This window comes from Sarcophilus harrisii, chromosome 2 (genome assembly GCF_902635505.1).
Source record: "Sarcophilus harrisii chromosome 2, mSarHar1.11, whole genome shotgun sequence".
Taxonomy (NCBI): domain Eukaryota; kingdom Metazoa; phylum Chordata; class Mammalia; order Dasyuromorphia; family Dasyuridae; genus Sarcophilus; species Sarcophilus harrisii.
The window spans coordinates 558,070,245-558,096,588 of NC_045427.1; the positions used below are offsets into that span (position 1 = coordinate 558,070,245).

General features: G+C 35.4%; 1 protein-coding gene across 7 annotated transcripts in view; it reads right to left on the bottom strand.

The window, feature by feature from the left end:
- Window positions 1–26,344, bottom strand: part of ARMH3 (armadillo like helical domain containing 3) — a 217,773-nt gene that overhangs the window by 179,191 nt on the left and 12,238 nt on the right. For 6 of the 7 annotated variants that reach the window (XM_031955731.1, XM_031955728.1, XM_031955729.1 and 3 more), the window contains 9 exons: window positions 19,994–20,106; window positions 17,184–17,240; window positions 16,937–17,083; window positions 14,600–14,707; window positions 12,226–12,318; window positions 7,701–7,775; window positions 7,494–7,580; window positions 2,269–2,325; window positions 535–578 (listed from right to left, as the gene is read on the bottom strand). In XM_031955731.1, coding sequence (XP_031811591.1) covers window positions 535–578; window positions 2,269–2,325; window positions 7,494–7,580; window positions 7,701–7,775; window positions 12,226–12,318; window positions 14,600–14,707; window positions 16,937–17,083; window positions 17,184–17,240; window positions 19,994–20,095 — 770 coding nt within the window. In that variant the 5' untranslated portion in view covers window positions 20,096–20,106. Of the gene's footprint in view, window positions 1–534; window positions 579–2,268; window positions 2,326–7,493; window positions 7,581–7,700; window positions 7,776–12,225; window positions 12,319–14,599; window positions 14,708–16,936; window positions 17,084–17,183; window positions 17,241–19,993; window positions 20,107–23,571; window positions 23,626–26,344 lie in introns of all 7 variants that reach the window. The other variant, XM_031955730.1, reaches the window with a different exon arrangement.

Genomic DNA, 26,344 nt, shown 5'->3' on the forward strand with positions numbered 1-26,344 from the left:
CACAAGTATAGGCACTAATTGGCTTGTGTCCACCAACACTATCTCCTCTCACATTCACATGAAGGGGCAAATCTATAAGCAAGCCCTCTGGAAAAGAGACTATGGACAGTTGCAATTGATTCCTGCTACAAAGGAAATCACCTTTTACAATTTACAATCTCAAAGAAAATTATGTACCTAAACTTCAAATGTTCTTTTCTTGTTTTTGTGTAATGTATATGGAAGTATTAAAGTTTATAAGGGAGAATGCTGAGGGGTTAAAACCAGGTACATTATCCTATTCTCACCCCCCTCACAATTTTAAGAACTGATTCCTACAGTAAAGGCAACCTATTATGAAACAGATAATCCAGGAGATCAGCATCCAATGTCATTTTCTTTTTGCAAACTGGATCCCAGTGTACTCCCAGAGTAAGAGAATATGGATATCATCCACAGTCTCTACTCACCAAGGCCTCTGATGCAAACCTATTTCCAACTCATTCAATTAATATTGGCTGAGAACCAAAACCACATCTGGAAAGGTGGCCTTACCTGTTATATTCAGACAAAGCCTGAGCAATCACAAGCCCCATTCCCTGCAAAGAGACAAGACAACACAGTAGGACAGTGAGTAGCCCTTTGCGGTCAAGAAATCACTAGACATTCTCCTCTTAGCCCACCCCAGAAAGATGTACCTTAAGGATTACCGTTGTGGAGGAGAAATTGCATGAGCAAGGAAAGGTCCAGAAGAAGAAAGGCACTTCTTCCAAGAGAGATTTTTCAGATCTCATTTTCTAACTCAATGCTCCCAGACATTATTAAAATACAGTAACAAGGAGTAAGATAGACTAACCCAGATCATTGTCAGTTTCAGGGGGAACATTTCTGTCTTAGAAGTGCAGATTGAGTTGGACTCTTCAAATAAAAAGCTCTTAAATGTTTCCAAAACAACCACAACGTGTGAGAGAATGAGTCCCATGACAAATGAGAGTGTATGTAGGACAAGCCTCTTCCTTTAAGGCAATAAGAAAACAAAAGTACAAAGTGAAAGAACATCTGATGCACCAGGTAGCTTACCATCCTTCCCTGAAGACTTCCTGAGTGAATAATAAAAATTAACTAAGACACTCAGAAGGGGAGTGTTTAAGCACAAAATTTACCTAAGGGAAGTCAAAGCTCATGATGGGGAGATGAAAAAGGAACATAATCTAGGAGTCTGGAGTCCTGTTTTCCTCCTTTAATTGACACTTCTTCTACACAGAGAAAACACTACTCTCATTCTCAGGAAAATATGTCCTTCCCCTTTCAACTTTACCCAGAGAAGGCCTACAAGTAAGTATTGTCTGGCTAACTTTCAAAAGGAACCTATCACCTCTTGGTCTCAAAAGTCCCCCAGACCACTGGCCCTGCTTTCAGTTCAATTCCTGAAGCCACTATCTAGGGAAATAACCTCTGGAGAGAAATGGCCTGCCATTCCTGCTACCACCAATCCCAATTGCTGCTGAGGCAGGCAAAACAACCTAGTCAGAGCAGTAAGGCATTCTGAGACAAAGAAAGTATCATGTGCCAAGCATGTCAAACTACATCAGACCATCAGCTCTACTACTAGCCTAAGCCCTGGAACCAGCAGAAGCTACAGTGCCCAGTTCATAGAAGTGACAGAAGGTCTACAATAAACTGAAGTTCCTAAAGACCCAGGAAAGTCGTTAGCACCACCAAATGACTCAACATTAAAAACCATGTGGTTTTATCAATAGAAATGAAATGAAAGAAGAGGCATTACTATTATTATACCTTTGCTATTATATATTATATAATCTGTTTTACTATTATTATATATTATATATTATACAGGCTATTTCAACTTGAAGGTGAAACTTCCTATAAGTGTTGTCTCTCTCTTTAGAATGTTAGCTCCTTGAGCAAGGCTTTTCCATTTATATTTTGCATCCAGTAAATATTTAATCAATGATTTTTCAATCATGCAATCCTTTGAAGGAATATAAAATAATTAAGTTCAAAATGAAAAGCAGCTATGGCCATTCAAATGTGACAACACCTGGGCCATTTTGCCATGACCATTAAATTTCTTCCTCCATACCTCCAGTCTTCAGAACTCATGAATCCAAGAGCCCCCAAAGCAGGACTCTACAAAGAAATGTAGTGTCCCTTTATACAGGACCACATGAAATCCAAACAGTAAGCCAGGGCTGTTAAGAAATGCCTGTGGTATAGAACACAGGCTCAAGCAGAGAAGACAGTATACAAAAGGTGCTAAATACTTACATTGAGGGTGGCTTCATCATCCACAATAGACAACTTCACAATATAAGGGTTCACGGACTGTTAAACAAAAGAAGAAGATCCAGGTTAGTTTGGCCTAGTTTAATAAAAAACCCATTACCTAGTTAGCAAAGCACTGAACTAAAATGCTTCCACAGGGACTTAGCTCTTTGTCTCTGTCAATACACAATGCTTCCTTCCCACCATACTTCAAGCCACCTAGTTCCCATCCATCCTGCCTGATTCCTAATAAGTGACTAAACTTTCAGAGCATACACACACCCACAAAGTCCTTCTCTCCCTCAACTGGACTGAAAAAAACTCAGGACTACAATCAGCCCCTCCAGTCTCTTCGATCAGTCGCTTTTAAGAGGTAAGTGAACACTCTGCAAAACCACTACTGTCTTATTCTAGCATGGGGACAACTGATTCTGAGGATCCAGAACCATCTTCTTCCCCAGCAGGAACTTCTTTGTAAGTTGCTAGCTTGCACTTATGGAGCATTTTCATCCCGAAGGCTCCCCAACCATTTCACCAGCCACACACAGGGTCTGATTCAGCCACCCATGAAACAAAGCCACCTTGGGGGTGGAAAGTGGCAGCTGCTTAACAGTCAGAGAGAGGCTGTTTATGGATCTGGCACCCAAATAACACTGCAGGAGGAACTGAAGGAAACAGGATATAATTACCCAAACTACAATCTGGCCAAGGACACTGGGACTTAGTGACTGTCCTATCATTTGCTGTACTGGAAGATTTCTTTAGCACCTCCAGACCCACTCCCAGCATGGCATCATATGAAAATAGATAGCATCAAAGTGACTAGGTTGTTGAACCAACACTTACGAAACTGAACAAGCACTAGTAATCCGTCCCCCTGATAAAGTCCATCCTTGGCTATTCAAGGATATCACATTGTCTTAGGTAGCTCAGTAAATAGTTTTCAAAACCCAAGAGGATCAGGGAATAATAGTTCTCAGATGGATGGGTTTTACAACTATCAAGGAAACCCATTATTGAAGGGGTTGGAAACCTTCTGTGAAAGGCACTGATGTAACCAGGGTTCCTTAACTGAACAGCCTAATCCCCCACATAGATCCTATTAAAACTAATTTCCGGGGGCATCTTTACTGTCTTAGTAGGATGCAGGAAAAGATAATGTTCCATTATTAAAAACTTCTATTGTAAAAAGGCTTCATATATGAAAACTGAGGGTCCTGGGCTCATTTCATTTGCTGCCTTGTTTGATCTCTACAACATTTTTTCCCACAGTTAACAGGCAAATGCTGCTGCTCACATTACAAGCTCCAGAGGAAATGCAATGGCACCCAAGTGTTCAAAAGGACAAAGTCAGCACTAAGCTGAACAGGAAATGCTGCCACATTTGGTGACATGTCGTCAGGCAAGAAAGGCTTACCTTGCCCAGGTTGGGTTATTTCAAAGCACAACAAGATTACAGGATCACATACTCTGAGCTGGAAGGAACCTTAGAAATTACTTAAGTAATTTCTACCTCAGGCCTCACTTAAACCAATAATCTAAAAATGACCATGGTATCTATTATACTCAATAGTCCCTCATTCAACCAGCTGAGCTACAGAATGCTGTGTCCATGTTAACAAGGGACAGAGTAACTTCTGAGGGCAGAAACAAGATGGCAGAGAATAGACAAGACTTTGTCTGAGCTTTCCCTGGCTTCCATCAGAATCAACATTGGATCAAGCCTCTGAATGGGTTTTGGAGTGACAGAATCCACAAATATTTGGAGTGTAACAAATTTCCAAGAGAAAATATTTTGAAAGGACTTCAGCAAAGGCATGTTTCAATTGGGTAGAGGGGAACGCTACCCAGTGCAGGTAAAGAGCAAAGAGGCCCAGGGCAGAAAGGCCCCACACAGATAATCTGGTGGGAGGCTCTTAGCCAAAATATAGCAGCATTGGCTACTCTGTCCCAGTTCAAAAGCCAGTGGATAAATAGACTAGGTATGAGACTTCCAACACAATTACAGAAGACAAAGAATGAGCCTCTGAACCCTAGCAAAAGAGGTGGAACTAGGGCACACCCAGACAACTTGGGGCAGCACTACCAGTCCCAGAGCATCATAAAATTCCTATCATCCAGGAAAGAAAGTTTGAATAATCTCCCCTGGGCTGTAGAAGCAGAGTTCAACCTTTAAAAATAAGCAAAAAAGCAAGGGAGACAGGGAAGAATAGACTTCAAATCTTAAGGACATTAAAATCAAAAACAAGATATAAGAGTACACTGCAGCCATTATTTTAGAAGCTATGAATAAAAATGAATAGCATGTATAAATGTAGCATGAATAAAAATGTTTAAAAGGAAAGCCTTTTAAACAAACAAAAAAATTAGGAACAACTGAAAACATATATAAAAAACAAAATTAAGTTCTGGGAGAACTTCATGCTGAAGTAGCTGCTAGGAGCTAGTTGCTTTTTTTCACAGAAAGGTGGCCAAGGTTTTATGAATCACAAAATCATAACAGGTAGCATTTTAAGTGTATTTCCTCATTTGATCTTCACAATGTTCCTTTAAGGTTAGTGCTATTATTTCCTCAAATTTTCAAAAAAGGAAACTGAAACAAACAAAGATGAAGTGACTTGTCCAGTATCACTTAGGTAGGATCTGAACTATGTTTCCTTGACGCCAAATCTAGTGCTCTACCCGCTGAACAACCAAGCTGCCAAAATTTACTATTCCATGGGCATAAATCATATTATATACTTTTTTCAGCTTGTTGTTGACCTATTTTCACATCACAAGGCAATTTTAAAAACATACAAAGTCTTCACAGAATCATTCCAATTTATAGGCTTATACTTAAAAAAGATAAGCAGAACTTGTCTTTACTTCCCCTCTCAAGACTTTTTCCTTTATGCCTTTCCTCTGTCTATAGAGGAGACGACCAAACAGTAAAGCATGGGTAATTGTGCCCTGACACCCTCCCCTTGTTCCTAAGGTCAGCCTAATGCATTACTCCCGTTCTTCAAAGCTGACCAGGTATCAGACCTCTTTACTGACCCAAAAAACTTTCTCTAGAGAGGGAGAAGCAGTAGGAATACACATGGTAACTCAGAATAGTTTACACAGAATTCCATATGTTTATGTTACTGACAGCCATTTGATTTTAAGTCCATCCAGAATTTCTCACTGGCTTGTAAAATTCCCTTTCCCTTCATGGTTACCAAGATGCCTTAGTAACTTCTATTAAAGGACTGTTACTAAACGCTGCAGAGCCAGATAAGTTTTGCCCATCAGCCTGCTTTAGTTTGCCACTTTTAACTCTTTCAGAATCTTCTGAAGAACCAAAACATAAATTGGCTTAGAAACAGATTCTTTCCTCTCCTCCTCCTCTGTAATGTTCACTATTTCAGACTATTTCAGAGATTGTTAATGAGTTTAGCCAGGTCCAATTTCCTCACAAAGAAAACAAGCTGATTTCAAGTCATCTGCATCTAAGCAAGATGTTTGGAGATGAGTTACCCTTGTCATACAAAACTCAATTCCTTTCAACTAACCCCAGTGATTTTTCTCCGCTTTTTTTCCATACAGCTATAGGAAGTCTCTAGAGTAAATGTAAAACCTGAGGTTTATGAACTCGCTTTTTAAAAAAATATGGTGAGAACTCTATTTCAATATAATTGATTTCCTTATGTTATTTAAATTTTTTATTCTGAAAAGGGGTCCTGAAGTTTCATTAAGACTTCCAAAGAGGCCAATGACACCAAAAAAGTTAAGAACCTCTACTCTAGAGGCATGAGAAAAATCAAAATGGCCATCAAGTCAAGTCTTCCAAGTTTTTACAAAATAACAGGTATTTGTGATCAATAACATTTGTTTGTAGCTCCATCATTCTATTACTTTCTTCCTACACCATTCTACAAGAGAACATACCGACTCCTGGGAATTTATGACTAATTAATTTTGATCCAAAGGTTCCAATTCATCTTTGAACACTGGACAGTGTTCCCCTCTTTTGCTTTTCTACTCAAGAAAGTGAGTCTAGTGTTTGTACTGCCCATAAATTTTCTCCTCAACCAGAATGAACAAAAGCTGACAAGTATCACAAAACAATTCTCTGGCAAACAGTCAGAAGAGCTTGGAAACTGACAGCTCCAGTCTATTTCAATGGTTCTGTTATTTGAATAAAAGAAATCAGATACCAAAAGAAGGATTCGTTGTGGTTGTACTTAACAAAAGGTCAGCACAATGCATTCCCCCTGTTCCCATACACTGTTGTCTCTTAGTCTTTCCTAAGTGTTCCCCATTTATTTGTATGTTGTGCCTTTTGAAGTAGATGAGGCTGATGATGCACTGGTAGAACTAGCATCTCGGTTTCAAAGGAACTGGAACTTGAAACCAATAAGTCAAGGAACTAATTAATCCAAAAGAAAAAAAACTAGACCTCCAAAACTAATGTGAAAAAAAAAAGCAGTGTCCAGTTGCTACATGCAGTCCAAAAGCAATGCAAAAAAATCTTCAAACCAATGACAATTTCAATATAAGTAACCCTGTTTTGAGAAATTTGCTATATCAAAATCCAAATTTATCAAATAGATAAATTAGGGGATAATTACCTTACAAAAGGATACACTATGGGGAATCTTAAATAGTAAGTTTCCCTGGTGCATTAAAAATAAGATTCAATTTACCAAAAATTACACACAAATTTTCAGGAACACATCTACTTCATAAAATAAGATCTATCTGGAATATATGTTACAAGGACTTTTTCTTTTCTTTGTTTCACCAATGGAAAGTAACGGAAGATCAAGGAAAGAGGAGAGGGAAAACAGAGTTTAAAAAAAAAAAGGAAAAGAAAAATAAAAGTTATTTGAGACTTTTTCTTAAATGAAGAGAGAAGAGAAAGAAGTACAGACAAGCAGGACAGCTTTGAAAGGTAGAGATTGAACATAATAAATGCTGAAAAGTTCTATACACTCATAATCTGCAGATTCATGTACAGTCCTTTTCTTCTGCTCTTTAAGAAAATGCCAATTTTATTTAGTGTTTCTTAGCTCCAGAATACAAATAAATTTTTTATAAAACTCTACCTGCAAAAGTTAAGATCAGTCTGCAGTGGGAATACATGGAGAAGAGCAATTAATGTGACAATAGAAATACAGTCTCTATAAAACAGTATTACTCAAAAAGTTTGACATGGCACAACATAAAAAAGTCTGGAGATGTGAGATACAAAGTACTCTCACCTCATACTTCCTATAGTTCACCAGCAAAGCCAGAAGGACAACAGCATCGTACCCATGTTCCCTGCGACTTGGAGGGTGGGAGAGAATCTGTAACAAGAATCAGAAATACAAGGTAGTGCTAGGTCTGGGCTGGAAATTCCAAGAGACCCCCCCCCCCCCCCCAGGAGAGAAAGCTCATTCACTCACTCACAAGAGAAAATGACCTACCTGTAAAATAGCTTCAAAGATGCTATTGATCATTACATATTCCAAAATAGTGTTTTGACTGATGTTATCTGTCACCTGGAAGCAAAAACCAGCTTTGTAAAGTCTGCACCAAGACTTGATTCTCTATTAATACATTTCCCCATTCCAGGGTTTGAAAACATAGAAATGTTAACTTAAAAAGAGAAATATTAACTTCCTTGTAATTCAACCATGATGTGGCAAGCACTTGCTGAGTGCAAGGTACTGTGTCAGAGGCTGAGATAAAAAGTTTAGATAAGACATAATGCTTTCTCTTGTAGTACTCAGACTGTGTGTGTGTCTGTGTACACAAAGAGAAAGACAGACATAATTATTTGGCCCATGTGGGAACTTACTCCAACCAGGCAGATTCCAATATTTCCTTTACTTCACAGAGAAGTCTCAGCAAACTCGGAAAAATGAATTGCCCTTCCCAAGGTTTTACAAAGTCACTAAGTGTCTGAGGCAAGATTTGAAAATAGGTCTTCCAGAATTTTATGCAGCGCATCACTGTGCTCATAAACATAACTACAATAAATCTAAAATAACAATGATGATGATGATGATGATGATAACTACATTTTTATAGTTCTTAGTATGTGCTAGGAACTGTGCTAAATGTTTTGCAATTACTGTATCCTCTGATCCTCACAACCATCCTGGGAGGTAGGTGCTATTTTCATCCCATTTTACATATAAGGAACCTGAGGCAAACAGAGAAGAAGTGATTTCAAGGTCACACAGCTAGGATTCCATGTCCAGTGCTTTCTGCACTGCCCATCATCCATTATATTTGAGGGGCAAAAGGGGGCACACATTGTTACCAACTACAGCGATCAGGGAAAAGATAACATAACACTTGAGCTGGGCTTTAAAAGAAAAACAATTAAAGATGGGGGAGAGGGAACAGAGTGAACACAGGTATAGGAAGTAGGAAATCACAGGCAGGGTACATTCAAAGGACAGATAGCACAAAGTAAGATTTGGTCACAGCACAAAGTCTGTCAAGATGAATCATAGAAAATAAGATTGCAACGTGGTACCAGATTGTGAATGCCTTAAATGCCAAATAAAGTAATGTACTTTACCCAATGGACAACGGAGAGTCACTGAGGGGTTTTAAGCACAAAAATGACATAATTACATAAAGAAAATTAAAGGTAGATTAACAGCAAACAAACAAAAGGAGTTGACAGCAATAGTCCAGAAGACATTTGATAAAGAGTTAAACTACTGAAAAGGAAGCAGAGGTACCCCTGAGCATTTCAAGGACAGAAGACTGGGAGAATGGGAGAACAGTGATGGTATTGGGAGAATAGTGATGGTATTGAGAGAAATAGTGAAGTCAGAAGAATGGTTTAAGGAAAAGACAATTTGTTACTCAATATCTAGCAGCCCAATATGATACACACTCCTCATAAGCACAAATGCCAAAAGAAAAAGGAACTGGAAGTTCAAAAATCTGAGAAGTGTTCATTTCTTTCACACTTCAAATCCAGAGATGGGCCTAATCCAACAGAGAGAAAAACTAACAGAGACAAAAAAAGATTTAAAAAGGGCCTCACATGTACCTCCCAGTGAGGTAACAAAATGGTAAGATGGTAAGATACAAAGAGAAAGATGAGGTCAAAAGTGGGCAGAACCCAGACCTAATATGCAGTTCAAAATTAGGAAACAGGTTAGAAGAATGAGCAAACAAAAGAATCCTGTCTTAAGAAACTATTGTGATTACAAAGATATAAACAGAGAAAAAGAAGAATGACTCCAAAATATTTACAAATAAAACATCAAAATAAAAACATAATTGGGCACAAGTCCAACTAGAATTCTTGGAAGAAAGGAAAAAAGACTGGGGGAGAAAGGGATAAAAATGTTTTATAAATAAAATTAGAGTACAAGAAGGGGGGAAATGGAAACTAAATTAAAATTATGGAAGAGAGAGTTGAAAAGGAATTAACAGCTTGGAGGTACAAAACTTTACCCAAGCAACAAACCCATTGAAAATGAGAATAGACCAAATAAAAGATAATGACTCCATGAGGTAATTAGAATAAAGTAAAAACTCTGGAAAAAAAATAGAAGAAAATTAAAGATATTATAACAAAAACAAATGACCTAGAAAACAGACCAAGGAGGAAAAAATTAAGAATCAATGGACAATCTGAAAATCATAATTTTTTAAAAAGGGCCTAGACATCATATTTCAAGAAATCGTGAAATAAAAATGTTCAGATCTTTTAGCACTAACCAACAAAGTAGAAACAACAACAAAAAATCCATTTATTACTGCCTGAAACAAAACAAAAAGTCCCAGGAATATCACAGATAAAATGCAGATCTTACAGGTGAAAGAAAAAATACTGCAAGCAGCAAGAAAGAAAAAAATAGATCACATATGACTTAGCAGACACTACTATAAAAGAGTTTGGAATATGACATAAAGGACACAGACTTACAACCAAAAATAACATGCCCAGAAAAACTTAGTATAATCCTAAAGGATGAAAAAAAAAAAGTCTTAATGAAAGAGGGCTTCCAAGAATTCCGGATACCGGATTAAAAGACTAAAGCCGCATGGAAAGTCTGAAGTATAAACATTACCTTCAAGGGACATACAAAAGTGAACACGAGTGAACAATCATAAGGGACTATACGACAATTACTGACATTCTAATGAGAGGAGATGAAATATGTTCTCTAATCATGGGTCACACATTGAGTCTAATTAGACAGGGGGCCTACCAATTATACTTTAATTATCTTAAAAGAATGGAAAGAGAAGGGAAAGGGAATACACTAGGGGGGTGAAAAGGGAAATGAAGAAAAGAAAAAAAATATATATCTCATAAGCAGGGGATGGAAGCAGAAGTCTACACACAGAAAAAAAGGGGGTAGGCAAAGCAAGTACCACTTGAAACTCATTCTCATTTGAATCAGTCAAAGGAAAAAAGAATATGTCCACACATTTAGGTACAGAAATACATTTCCTTAGGAAAGAAATAGGAGGAAAAGTAAGAAAAAGAGGCAAGACTAATTAGAGGGACAAAACAAATTGTAACTAAGGATATACAAAAATATTTAAAGGACTTATTTTTATGACTGTAAGAAATCAGTTAATTGAAGAAATAGCCATCAATCAGAAAATGGCAGAACAAGATATGGTACATAAATGTGATGAAATATTATCTTGCTGTAAAAAATAACAAATGGAATAGTTTGAGAAAATCCTAGGAAGATTTGTACGAACGGAAGTATAATGAAGTGAGCAGAACCAAGGGGAAAATTTAAACCAGTAGTTCTTAAACATTTTGGTCTCTGGACCTCTTTATACTCATTGGACCACTCTCTAATGAGCTTTTTTTTTTTTTTTTTTTTTTTTTACTCTATCAATATCTACAATATAGAAATGGAAACATGCTAGTATTGTTATAAAAATAGTTTTGACTTCAGGACTTCATCAAAGAGTTTCAGGAGTCTCTGAACAATAATACCTCAAGAACTGCTGTTTTATGCAATAACAACATTATAAATATGAATACCTTTGAAAGACTTAAAAACTCTCATCAATGCAATGTCCAACCATGATTCCACAGGACTCATTATGAAACAAGCTAATCACTTCTTGATAATGAACTCTGTGGATTAAAAATTTTGTTTTTGTTTTTTTTAAGAGGCCAATGTAGAAATTAATTAAGTTTGTAGCTGTAGTCTGTAATTTATATTTTTGGGTTTTTTTGTTAATTGAAGGGAAAAGGAAAAGAAGATTTTTCATTGATTAATTTCATTTTTATTTCATTAATTTAAAAAATTAATTTAAATAAATATCCACTTCTAAAAACTAAAAATCCCTAAAAGATAAAAAAAAATATATAAAAGGAAGGGGCAATCAGTGATGTCAAAAGCTACATAGATATCACAGAACACAAGAGCTGAGAAAAGGCTGTCTGATTTAGCAGTTTAGTAATTATTGGTAACCTTGGAGAGGCTAATTTCAGTTCAGTCAATCAGGAATCAACTGCAAAAGGTAAAGAAGTAAGAGATGAATAAATGGAGGAAATGAATATAAAACAGCTTTTCAAAGGGACTAAGCTGTAAAAGGGCAACAGATATAAGATGATAGCTTGAGGAGATGTCAAGATCAAGTTACTTTTTTAAGGACAGAAAAAAATTTAGGCATAATTCAGAACAATCTTGAGGCTTTCAAAAGAATAACATCGAGTCTTTTCCTCAATATTCAAGGAAGTCAATCCCCTAAAGAGATACTTCTAGAATCACATTGTGACATCATATACCACTGAGCCTGAAAATACCACTTTCCAAGGATCCAATCTCAGGATATCTTTATCTCAGCATCCTTTTTCTACATACCCAGTTCTAATAGTGGTGTCGATCTAATGCTTTTTCCTCTCATCCTTCCTTATTTGAGTCTCACTTTTTAAGAATGTTTGCTTCTAATGGGAATATGGATTACTATTTAACAGATGAATGAGCAAAGTGTGCTACTTACAGTCACCAAACAAAGGAGAAGTTTCAGACATAAACTCTTCAGACTTTCAGAACCTTCTGCACAAAGCAAGGAATCCAAACTCTCCATCAAATTCTGGAAAAGAGATTCACATATACTTAATAAGAACAAAAGCAATGAACACCCCAAATGCCCCACTTCTCCTTTATTAAGCTCCTACTTGTGCTACAAATGGTAATAACTCACAATATTCAATTGGACAATTAAGTGAATGCCCGACCTCCAGAGCTGTCATCAGGAGGCAAGAAGAGGTACTGTTGAGTAAAGCTCATTTGAAAGATGCTTTAGAACAGCTGTGCAGAGAAATTAATTCAATAGCCTACATCAAATGAATATATTCACAGCAGATCTTTCCCATAGGTTTAATTCTCCACTCTCTGGAATGAAATAATTAAGAATGGCAACTTTTTTTTTTTTTTAAACCTATCATATGCCCACCAACTGGGGAATGGTATGAGAATGTAATAGAATATTACTGTTGTATAAGAAATGATGATGGGGCAGTTAGGTGGTGCAGTGTATAGAGCACCAGCCCTGACGTCTGAAGGACTTGAGTTAAAATCTGATCTCAGCCACTTAACACATCCTAGCTAGCTATGTGATCCTGGGCAAGTCACTTAACCTCAATTTCCTCAGGAAAAAAAAAAAAAGAAATGATGAGCAGGCTGATTTCAGAAAAGCCTAGAAAGATTTACAAAAAAAGCTGCTAAGTGAAATGAGCAGAACCATAAGAACACTAAAGACAGTAACAGCAAGATTATGTGATGATCAACTATGACAGACTTAGCTTTTCTCAGCAATGTGGTGACCTAAAACAATTCCAATAGACATGGGATAGAAAATACCACCCACAACCAGAGGGAAAACTAGGGAAATTGAATGTGGATAGAAGAATAGTATCTTCACTATTTTTTGTTTGTTTGTTTGCTTTTTCTTTCTCATAGTTTTTCCCCTGTTGGTCTGATTTTTTCTTACACAACATGAGAAATATGTGAATATGTTTAGAAGGATTGTACTGTACAACCTATATCAGATTGCTTAACGTCTTGGGGAGGGGGAAGATGAGGGAGGAAGGAAGAAAAAATTTGGAACATAAAATCTTACAAAAATTAATGCTGAAAACTATTGAGGGAAAAAAAACCTATCATAAACTTTTCCCAATTGCATGCACTGACTAAATTAAGATACTTTCATCTATACCCACAAGTTTACATTGTGTCTGAAGACAAGCAATACTGATAGTCTTTCCCCTTTTTTCACATCAGGTATTGTCCCTCTGTTCCTACCCCAGAAGAATTTATCCTTTGCTGGTACCCCACAGAGAGACTCAAATAAAGAAATGACTTCTTCAACCACAAGTATTATAGAAACAGCAACAAAATGCTCAAAAGTATACATTACTAAATAACACTGGGGAAGAATATACTCAAAGCTAAGTTAACAACTCAGATGAAGCAAGAGAAACAGAAAAATACAAGAGAGATTTCTATGAGAGTTAGGAAACCTAGGTTCAAGTCCTGGCTCCACCATTTACTTGCTATCAGAGCTTAACCAAGTCACTTAACCACTTGACGTCTCAGTTAAGTGCATATATGGCAACAATAATACTTAAATTAACCACTTCAGAACTTTTGTAAGGAAAATGCTTTTAAAAATGTGTAATTTTTAAATTTAAAAATACTTTAAACATTATATAAATGAAAGCTGTTATCAAGTATCCAAGATCTCAATATAACTGTGCGAACTTGGAAAAAGACTCATGTTTAAATATGATTCCAAAAACTGGAATTATTTATACCTGTATAAAAATTATGCTTCATGTAAAGTAAGTGTTTCTTCTTATCTGACTATATTAAGTGTTCTAATTTTTGTTATAAAGGAAAGAAATATTTTCTGACAATGAGTTATGAGAAATCACATCTTTTAAAAGCTGACATAATGATCAATAATCATTTAATATGTAAATGAAATATGAAAACTATGCATCAGAATGTGAATTTATGAAAAAAGTTTATCACAATTTTTAATGTTTGGAAGTAAAAATACAATTGAACACAAACTAGAAATATTTAATTCATCCCATAAAATTCCACAAATGAAAGACATAGAAATATGAAGTGATACAACAATTACATGATTTAACAAGACAAAAATTAAAACAGCAGTGTCTCAATTATGTATGTAATTGAGGGAAGTGCTATTCTTGGCTAAATTCTAGATTTTAAAATGTCTAAATCATCTATAATTGTTTCTTAATACAAATCTTTCAACCCATTTGTCTACAGAGAGTAGCCATTTAGTGACCAGCAGTCATGGCCTAAAAGCATATCTATAATGTCTCTTGCAGAGATCTTACCTTCATGCAGAGTTCTGCCTTGTCAAAGCCCATCAGCATGTTGATAATGTCAAAACCAGAAGTGGACTTATTCTTCTGATGGACCCCTCGGATAAGTGCACACAGGGTCTACAGAGAAAACAGAAGGAATTATTTCAAAATACAAGAGCAAGCAGTTTTATCACTGGGGAAAAGATAGACTCTAACTCTCTGAGGCTGCTTAAATATTTTAATTTACAACTTGTAGTTCAAGTCTCACTTCGACACTCAAAGATTCATGCCCCATATATTCAATAAATATTTATTATATACCTACCCTATGTAAAGCATTCTGCTAGGCACTGAGAAAAGCCCCACAATTTAGATAAAAGGTAACACCTATCTTCATTTAGCTTATAGGTGAGAAGGATAAGAAATAAATGCAATCAACCATAAAATTACATGAAAAATAAGTCAGAGAGTTGCATATCAAAGTCCTATGTGAGGTCTTAAGGGGAAGACTATTACTAAACAGAAAGATCAGGGAAGGTAAGTGAGTAGGAGAAGGGAAAAAAAGGGTAGGGAAAACAGGTAAAGTCAGCGAGATGGGAAAGCACAAAGCATCTGGGAAAAAGCTTCAAAGATTGGCAGCCCAGAGTGAGCTACTTTAACTAAATTATAAAGTGAATACAAGGGAATATAAAAAATGAATATCAAAACAATAACAGCAAGAATGTGTGATGATCAACTATGAAAAACTTAGTTCTTCTAAGTGATGCAATGATCGAAAGCAATCCTAATAGACTTTGGACAGAAAATAATATCTATATTCAAAAAAAGAACTAAGGAAACTGAATGTAAATTAACACATGCCATATTCACTTCTTTCTTCTGTTTTTTTTTTAAATATCTTCCATGATTTTCCCTTTTGCTCTGATTTTTCTCTTCCAACATAATTCATAAAGCAATGTATGTTAAAAATAAATAAAAAATAAAATAATTTTTTTTTAAATTAACTTAATAAATAAATAAATAAATGAAGTCTGGCAGGTAACCCATCACCAAAGAATAGAAAATCTTGAAAAGATGGGAAAGGCATTTGAACTTTATCTCGGAAACCAATGTGAAGTCATTAACGATTTTGTAGAAAGGAATGACATGAACAAATCTATGCATGAGAGAAATCATTCTAGCAATGATATAAAAGATAGGTACAATCACAGAATATTTGAAAAACATTCACACAGAGAAATGATAAAAGCAATAGGAGCAGCAGTAACTAAGATTTTTAATAAACTCTCTTTTTCTTAAGAGCCTATTTATCAAGATAATTGATTCCCTAAGTTCATAACACAAACATATATCCAGCAGGATTACCTTATAACCATGTGGTTAAATATGATCTGCTGAGCAAAACCAAAGGAAATGGCAAGCAAGCAAGCTTTCATCTCAAAACACTCACATCTCAAACAACCCTGTCTCCTCAATTGCCCCATCCACAAAAGCCCTTTGTTTTCACCTTCCTGTACTCTAGTCCTTCTCCACCCAAGGTCAGGCACCAGTGATTCCTGGCAATGAACTATCCTCCCTCTAATTTTCTACACTCTTTTTCTTTCCAGTGCCCATCCCAAGAAATTTCTGCTCCTCCACCAGAGAGACTTAATAGGGTCATTCCAGTGGGTCTTTAATACCAGTGTCAATGAACTGGAAGGATCACCATCCAACACTCAGAAACCTTACCCATCACAACAGTGGCTACTGCCATTTTTAAAAAGTCATTTTTCCATGAATGCAAATAATACTGGGACAGACTCAATTACTTCATTTGCACCAAATTGAGAACTTTATTACACATCCCAATAAAGTAAGGAACTACAGTTATAAGGAGGGCAAGTACACAAAAAGCATCCCAATAAAATTATTTGTTCTCTTACTATTTCTACTCTGGCCTTCTTGACTACCAAATGAGCTGATACCTTGAAACAAAATCTTCCCCTCAGGGTCATAGTCAAAGGAGTAACTACTGACAACTAGAAAAAAATTTCCAAAATTCTATCTGATGTTGCTACTCACTGATTAAGAATGGATATTTAACCATTCTTCGGGCCTCACTCTACACCGCCATTCCTTAAGCATACCAAAGTACTCTTTCAGAGGGTCTGCCTTAACACTTGAGATTCAATTGTAAAGATTAACAAAATTGGCAAAGAATATTCCCAGACAAATATGGCATAAGCATTACCATTTTTAAAAAATACTCTATAATTATAATTATAATGGCATGAGTTTAGACTGACTGGAATCCCCCACACCCCAGCCAACATCTGTAATACTTCATCCTTCTACTAAATGAGAATCCTTTGTCTCTCAGCATTATACCTGTAATGCATTGACAACCCGAATTGGGTGCTCCTCTCCCAAAGCCTGTATACAGTGTTGAAACAAACAATTAATGTTATCTTTGATCTTCATTAGTTCTTCTCCATCAAGAGATTCCAACTTGCCCTCAAGGTAGTCCAGATTCACCTGCCAGCAAAAGAGCAAAGATCTGAGTGTATTTCCTGTGCACAGCTGAGAAGGCAGTCTTGATTACAGGGGAATTTGAAAAGGCATAACCTATCCTTACCTTCATGAGGAAGAGCTCCTCCCAGAATCGAGGGCTGCATTTACTGGGGTCCTCAGTCTGAAATAAACACAGAAAGGATTCAGCATCCTCAAGACAATGCTTGATTAACAGCATACTTGAATGGGGAATCATCCCAAGTTCATTTCAAGTTTTGAGACTGGCTTTTAACTACTTTTAACATTTTTGTTTATTCTAAAATATTTTAAAGGTATAGGGAAGTTCTTTCTCAAATTGAACTGTACACAACAATCTTCCTTACAGACAGTACAGAAATAACTGAAAAGATTTTCCTCAGACTTTTTCCTCTAATCATTCTCTCAGAAAACTTGTAGATGGGTAATAGTTTCAATGTAGAGAAGAAGAAAATAATATCCAGATGTTAAGTGACTTGCCCCAAATCACAGAATTAGCAGGTAGTAGAGCAAAAACTAGAAGCCAGTTATAGTACTTAAAAATCCAGATCTTTTTCTACTATACTTGGACTCCATTCTATCTGTGGGTCATTAATCCTTCACTTCTGCTTAATCTTAGTATCCTTTTTATTAAATTTCTATCAACATAGAGTGTTGACTTTAAAAAATTAGGATATTTGAAAACAATTGCTAAGAAATTTGAAACTTTGCTTAAAACTCCAGAAAACTACAAACTTCTGAGAAATATGTGAATTACAAGAAATTACTAACATTTCCTGGCAAAGATGATTTTAATGGCCTAACAAAGTTTACCAATCATTGGACTTACATTATCCCACATTAAGGGAACCCTTTCAATGGCCTAAAATAGTAATAGGGCCATCTTTTCCAGAACCAACAAAGACTGGCAAATGGGTTGGAAGCTCCCTTACTAATAAAGCTTTATCTTATGCTTGGTGACCAGTCCCACTATAACTCTTCCTCTTTATTCCATCATCTGCACTAGCCATCTTGGGATCCCATGTAGTTGCCTTCTTCTCCCAGAACCTTTATATTGCATTAAACCGGTTAACATACACTACACAACTTAAAAATGGCCTTTGTGGCTCTCTAGTACATGTTTATTCTGTCGTATGTCTTCTTATATAGTCTGAATAACTGACCTAGAAATTTAAATTTGGCATGCTTTTAATAAACACTCCCTCTTCTAGCTCTTAGAATTTCTACCTGCTTTTAAAACTCAGCTCTAGAGTTCACTGCTACATGAAGTATTTCTTGATACTTCTCTATATAACTTTTTATTTACTTTGCACATAATTTGTAATTTCTCTCGGTAGAATGTAAATTCCTTAAAGGCAATGACTATTTGATTTTTGTCTTTATATCCTAAGCACATGGTCCCAAAGACATAAGGCACATTTAAGAACTGAATTGAACTGAATGAACTCAATGACTTATGGTCTTTATTACTGTCGATAATCACATCCTAAATTTTCTAAGGTTTATAACCTTCTAATGCTGTTTTCCAAATCTATGTGCTCTACTCAAGAAGGGTTCCACCTTTTCTCAGGCAACCAATACACAATGTATTTTAGGATGTCAGGAAGAGATACTTGGGTTAATAATCTTAAGCTGTGATAGCTCTGTATTAGCTCTAAACATCAAAGAAATCTCTGATCTGTTTTCTAATAATACATCAGTTACCTTACATAGTTGGGAAATATTCTAAATAAAAAGTTTCCCTTGATAACTGAAGGTTGACTCTTTAAGCTATTAGCCCTAATCCTTTTTTTTTGTTTCAAACCTCTAAAACATACTACTTTCCTATCTTAGTATAAACAGAACATACTAAACATAACTTTTTCTTGATAATTCATGAGCAATATTACAATTGATGTTTGTGCTATACTAAATACCATGAATTTAAAACATTAGGCTAAATCTGATTCCCACAATACTCCCAAAGAACACAATCCTATAACTAAATGTTATTCCTATTATCAATTTGATTCCTTGGCATTTTACTTTTTGCAGAAAAGATTAGCACAGAATGCTTAAGAGTTAATTCAATAAGTATTTATTATGAGTTCACTACTGTGCTGAGTTTTGGCAATACAAAGAAGAAAAACATAATCGCTGTTTTCAATGAGTCTCAATTCCTTGACCTCCTGGGTGCTATGTAAAGTAGCAGTGTACAATAGCAATATTTTCCTAAATTGTCCCAGTGCCCTCAAAGTGTACTTTGACTATCTTCAAAATTTTTTTTTTATTTTCGAATCAGTAACCACTTTAATTGATGTCCTCTGTTAGATTCCCTGTAAAATGACTCTATTTTTGTCGCCTGCATTTTTGATTTCCTTCACAGGCTAATTGTACACTATTTCAAAGTCCAATTCTTTTTGTACAGCAAAATAACTGTTTGGACATGTATAGTTATGTTGTATTTAATTTATATTTTAACATATTTAACATGTATTGGTCAACCTGCCATCTGGGGAAGGTAGGGGGAAGGAGGAGAAAAATTGGAACAAAAGATTTGGCAATTGTCAATGCTGTAAAATTACACATGCATATAACTTGTAAATAAAAAACTATAATAATAAAAATAAATAAAAAATAAATAAAATGAATGTGGTAATAGATTCTGAAAAGAGTCAAAAATCATAAGACTTTGAAGCTAGAAGGAAATTGAGGCTATGTTTTCCTAATGTATTTCAGGTAAAAAAGGCTCTCTACACAAACTTCAGGAGAGAGTATTCCTTAGTCTTTCATGTTCTTTTCTTTATTTATTCACGCTTCCCACTGTTTCACAATGTTTCCCTCACTACTAAGAGTGAACTTAAGCAAAAAGGGAACAAAGGGGTCAAACCCATTTTCAAATAGAACTCTAGATCTCACCATGAAGATTTCATCATACATCAGCACCACCTTCTCCTTCAGTGGTTTTTTGGAGGCTGAGGACTTACGAAGCAGACCCCCCCTTTTCTCCACTTGGGCCATGGTTCCAAAGCCTGTGAAGGGAAAGTCAAGGTCAGTGATTGATGCTAACCTAGACACACTCTTGTCCACAAGCAGACACAGCCTGCTGAGATAACTCTTAATGGGGGAGAAATTTTTTCACAAACTTGGGCATGAGTCCAACTCAAATCTAATTTAAGATACTGCTCCCCAATGTGGGTAATGCATGACATTGAAATCCATATTTGGCCTTGGGCACATTTAACATATCAAATGCCTAAGCTTAGAGTAGTTCCTAAACCAAGCAGAAGAGTCTAACAACCATCATCTCTAATGGACCAGGCTGTGCTTTTGAGGTGAAATAAAGAATGTAGAAAGCATAATGCCCACAAACCAAAACTGAAGTTAAGTTTCAAATATTGATTGAGGTATGAACCATTAAGGCAGGAAGTATGCCATGAACTGATGGGCTACATTGATTTCCCCAAATGAAGTAGGTCCATATCACTGCAAAATGCTTGACCTTCACTACCTCATAAATCACAGTGCATTTTATAGTCCTCAGAAACTCCTTTGTGAAAGGATTCCAAGCAAAAGATACCAGCTAAAAATCTACAAATAAAATGATTTTAAAGTAATAACTAAATTTGTTGATTAGCACTGCTTTAAAGTTTAAGAAGACATACACACACATATGCATATATCACATATCTATGTATAAATGGATATGATTGGTTACTTACATATACATATACATATATATGTGTGTGTGTGTGTGTGTGTGTGTGTGTGTGTGTGTGTTAAATGTGTGTTTGTATATCCCTGCATGCATTTATATGTGAAGGTATTTATCAGAGTTCACGTGTTTTCTGAATATATACAAAATAATTTATCCCCCTACCTTTCTAATTTGAAGTGTATCTCAAAGAAATTTTTCTTCAAATGAGATCTCAAAATTCTTAGTACTCCTAGACAGACTCCTGACTTCCCATACTCTATTTCAGAGTATCAATTCCCTAGTTCTCTCTCACCCTTCTAGACAGTTTATAATTTATACACAAAACTCCCTACTCCTTCCTACCTTTCTCATGTTATTTTACAGTTTACAGTTCCTTTCTGTTTACTCAGTGACAAAATACTTTTTGGAAAAATACTATTATCTCTCCAAAGAGATATTTTCTCAAGATTCCAAAATAATTCTAATTCTTCAGAGATCTATAGGGATAGTGCAAGACTTTTTAAATTTTTTTGTGTCCTGAATCCCTTTGGCAGTATGATGAGTTTATGGACTACATCTCAGAGTAATGCATTTTAATGCATACAAAAAATCATAAAATCACAAAGGAAGCCAACGAAATTGAAACATTGTTATTAAAATTTAAAAACAAGTTCATAAACCCCAAATTAAGAGCTCTTGATATAATGGAAACACCAATGGATTTGTAGGAAAGTCCCAGGTTCAAGGCCTACCTCTGTCATTCATTGACTATATGACACTAGGCAAGTCACTTAACCTAAGTAAGACTCAACTTTGTCATTAACAAATCAAAAGCAATAAATTACTACGTCAAGGGACTGTTGTGAAGCTCAAATTTAAAACAAAGTAAATATAATATCAATTCCTGTTAAAAATCTGGAAAACATAGGAATAAAAAGAGCTTAAAATGTTTAGTATATCTACCTAAAAGCAAGAGGCAACATCATCTATGATAGAGATAAACTAGAAGTCTTCCCAATAAGACCAGGTTTAAAGTAAGAATGTCCATTGTTACCATTACCATTCAATACTGTATTTAAAATGTTAATTATAACAATAAGACAAGAAAAAAAATTAAGAGAATAAGCACAAGCAAAGAGAAAACAATAGTATCACTTTTGCAGATAATATGGTAATTTGTTTAGAGATTCTGAAGAATCAAATGAAAAACCAACTGAAATAACTTCAGCAAAGTGGAATATAAAATAAAATCATACAAACCAACACAATTCAGCAGAAATAGAGAAAGGCATTTTAAAAATTACATAGTATAATATAGTGGGAGTTTACCTGCCAAGATATACATAGGGACTCATGAACACAACTACAAAACATTCTTCAAACAAATAAGGACCCAAGCCAATATAACAAAAATACTAATACTACCTAAATTAATTTACTTATTCAGCACCATACCAGCCAAACTACCTATGAATTACTTAAAAGAGCTAGGAAAAACAATTACAAAATCCATCTAGAGGAATAAAAGGTCAAGAATATCAAGAGAATAATATATATATGGAGAGGGATAAAAAGAGTCTAGGAGCACCAAATCTCACATTATACTAGATAGCTGTTATCACCAAAACAATTTGGTACTAAGCAAGAAATAGGTGGTTCAATATAACAGTTAAATACATAATATACAGAAGCAAATTAACACAGTTGTGTTTGATTAACCCAAAGAAAGATCCCAGTTACTGGGGATGGAATTCAGAATCTGCAAAAACTATTCAGAAAACTAGAAGGTAGTATGGGAAAAACTAGGCATAGACCAATACCTCATAGACTCATATACCAAGATAAGTTCAAAATAGATATAACATTTAGACATAAGATTGATTTCATAAGCAAATTATGAGAGGAGGGAAGAAATTACCTATCAGGTCTACGCATAGCAGAAACATTCAAGACAAGAGAGGTTCACAGGAGATAAAAGAGATAATTTTAATGACATGAAATTACAAGTTTTTACATTAACAAAAATAATGTAACTAAAATTAGAAAAAAGACAGGAAACTGGTGGGGGGGATCTTTGGAGCAAGTTTCTCTGAAAAATGTCTCATTTTTTAAGTATATAGAGAAATGAGTCAAATATACAAAAATAAGAACTATTCCTCAAATGATAAAAGATCAAAGCATATGAACAGGTAATTTTCAAAGGAAGAAATCCAAGCTGCCAACAGTCATATGAAAAAGTGATCTAAATCACCAATAATTGGAGAAATGAAAATTAAACAACTTAAGATGACAGAAAAGGACAATGATTAATACTGGAGGGGATGTGAGGAAAAAAGGTACTCTAATATACTATTGATGAAGTTATGAACTAGTTCAACCATTCTAAAGAGCAATTTGAAACTATGCCCAAAAAGCAATTAAATTTTTGACCCAGAAATATCACTACTAGGTCTAGACCCTGGAGATCAAAGAAAGTGGAAAATGATCCATAAATGTGAAAATATTTATAGCAGCTCTTTTTTGTAGTAGTGAAGAGGTGGAAATTGAGACAGTGTCCATCAGTTAGGGAATGGCTGAACAAATTGTAGTATATGAATGTGATGGACTACAAGTCTCAAATGACAAAAGTAATAATTTCAGAAAAATCTGGGATGACTTACATGAACTGATACAAAGTGAAGTGAGCAGAACCTAGAGAACAATTTACACAAAAATAGCAGTGTTACAAAGATAATCAACTGTGAAAAAATTTAGTAATTCTAATCAACACAATGACCCATGATACTTCCAAAAGACTCACCTTCAGATAGGAAACTGATAGATTCAAGTGTATAAACTGAAGCTTTTTTTTTTCCTTAGGGGGAAGAAGGGAAGAAAGGAACATAGTTAAGGTAGAAAGGAACATAGTTAAGGTAGAAATCTGTTTTTCTTGACTTCATACTTGTAATAGATTTTATAGTTCTTGCCTTCTAAATAGAGTGCGGAATAGATGAACAAAGGAAAATAATTTGGAGCTGAAAATAAATAATGAAAATCGCTGGTGACCCAAAAGGCAACTGAGAGATGAATGTTAGGCATAAGTTAGCTGCAATATATATCTAACCATTATTGATACATAATAAATGACACAAGGGAATAAATTCCTGGAAAAGAAAGTGGGCCAATCAGATTATGAAAGCAAGGATTCCCCTAAAGTGTAAATAGTACTAGAGAAAAAGCTTTAGCACATTGGGCAAGCCCTCTTAGAGGATCTATGGAAAAATATATAAAAAAGTTTCACAAGATAGCTATGGATAGGCTATGATCTACACCAATAGGGACCATACCCACATACCCAATGACCTGGTGCTTTAATATGATTTTTAATTAATATAATTTTTTTCTCCAATTACAAATAAAGCAGTTTTCAACATTCATTTTTATAAGATTTTGAGTTCCAAATTTTTCTCCTTCCCTTCCTTTCCTCCCCCCTCCCTAAGGCAGCAAGCAAGTATAACAGTATAAACTTTTTTTTTTGTTGCTGAGGTAATTGGGGTTAAGTGACTTGCCCAGGGTCACATGGCTAGGAAATGTTAAGTGTCTTAGGGCAGATTTGAACTCAGGTCCTTCTGGCTTCAGGGCTGGTGCACTATCCACTGCGCCACCTAGCTGCCCCACTATAAACAATCTTAACCAAATTCAAGGGGAGAAAAAGGAGGCAAAGGAAGAGGAAGAGGACAAAGAAAGGAAGGATGGCTAAGAGGGAAGAAGAGAGAGAGAGGCAGGGAGGGAAGAAGAAATAAGGGGAAACAGACAGACAGACAGACTAGAGTAGCAGGAAAGTTCAAAAGCACCAGAGATAAGCAGGACAAACTAGAAGTTATACGTTGAAATTATTATGCACTCAAAAGTAAGCTCTATACAACAGAGACAACTTCAAAGACAATTCTTTTCTTTTATTATAAAATGCACACACAAATATTCATCTTATTTGGTGTTTAAGTTTGGAATTTTTTTTTAATAAGAAAAAAGGTGTCAGCACTAAAGAAAACTAGGAGCAGATTCCTATTAGATAATTGTTGTCACTTTTCAGTCCCATCCCATCCTTGTGACTCCATTTGGGGTTTTCTTAGTAAGATACTACAGTGGTTTGCCATTTTCTTCTTCAGGTCATTTTACAAATGAGGAAACTGGAAGGAAAGGGTTAAGTGACTTGCTCAGGGTCACACAGCTACTAAGTATCTGAGGCCACATTTGAACTCAAGAAGATCCCATGCCACCCAGCTATACTGCTTAGACAATTAGTGGGTTACTTAAACAATCCAAGTAACAAGGGTCTGTGTGAAGGCAGTAGTAAAAAGAATAGAGAAGGGAGAAAATGTGAGAAATATTACAAAGCAGAATTAATAAGATGTGGTAACTTATTAGATGCTAAAAAGAAGTGAGCGGGAAGAATCAAAGCTAACGCCAGAATCTCCTGAATGGGAAACATAATGGAATATATATAGTATCACTCAAATAGTGGCACAGTGGACAGAAAGCTGGGCTTGGGGTTCAAAGGAACCTCGTTCACTATGGTCCCAGACGCTTCCTAGATGTGTCACCCTGGACAAATTATTTGATCTCTATGTACTAGATTTGGGAGTCAAGTGCAAAAAAAGTCATAAATAATTGAACCTGCAGTTATACTAGAGATTGTCAAGATAGAATAGAGAGAAAAAAAGAGAAGAGGGTCAAGGACAGAGCTTTTAGCAAATATGTCTTAAAAGGTCAAGAGTTGGTAGTCAGAGAAAAGTAAAAATATGGAAAAATGTAGTATATCAATACCCAAGAGAAAAACTGGCCAGTATTTAAAAAAAAAAAAAAAAAAAAAAAAAGAGGTCAAGAAAGAAAAAGTTTGAAAAAGGCCATTTATTTATAAATTAAGAAGTCACTGGTAATCTTTGAAAGATCAATTTCATCTAATGTCAGGAAAGATTGATTGCAAAGGGCAAAAGAAAGAATGGATGGTAAGGAAACAGAAGCATTAGGTAAAATCAACATTTTCCACAAATTCAGTTCTTAAATGACAAATGGAAAGCCTTTCTGAGAATGGGGAAAGATATGAATATATTTTGAGACAGTTAAAAAGGAACCAGTAGAGAATGAGAAGTCGAAGACTAATGACAGAGAAGGAATAACTTAAAGAGATGGAAAGAAAAAGGATCAAATAGAATTAGTCTTACTGAATAGAAATATCTTTCTTCCTCTGAGAAAGGAAGATGATAGTGAGAAGTTGTAAAGAATAGAAGAAGCAAATTAAGGGATTTACAATCCACTAAGCATTGAGTGTTTTCTGTTTATTCTGTAAAGAGGTTTTATAAGAATGGGGAGTTACTTCCAAATAAAGAAAAAAAGAAAAGATTTCAATGCTAACTGTGAGAAATGAGATAAGGAATTAGTAACAGAAATGAAAAGGTTGTAGTACTAAGAAACCAGCTAACGTAACAGACTATAAATTATAGGGAGCTCAATTTCAAGATGTTCTACAGAGATCATATTATAATCTCCATTTTTAGTATTTGTGTATGCTTCATTTTCTCAATTAAATTATA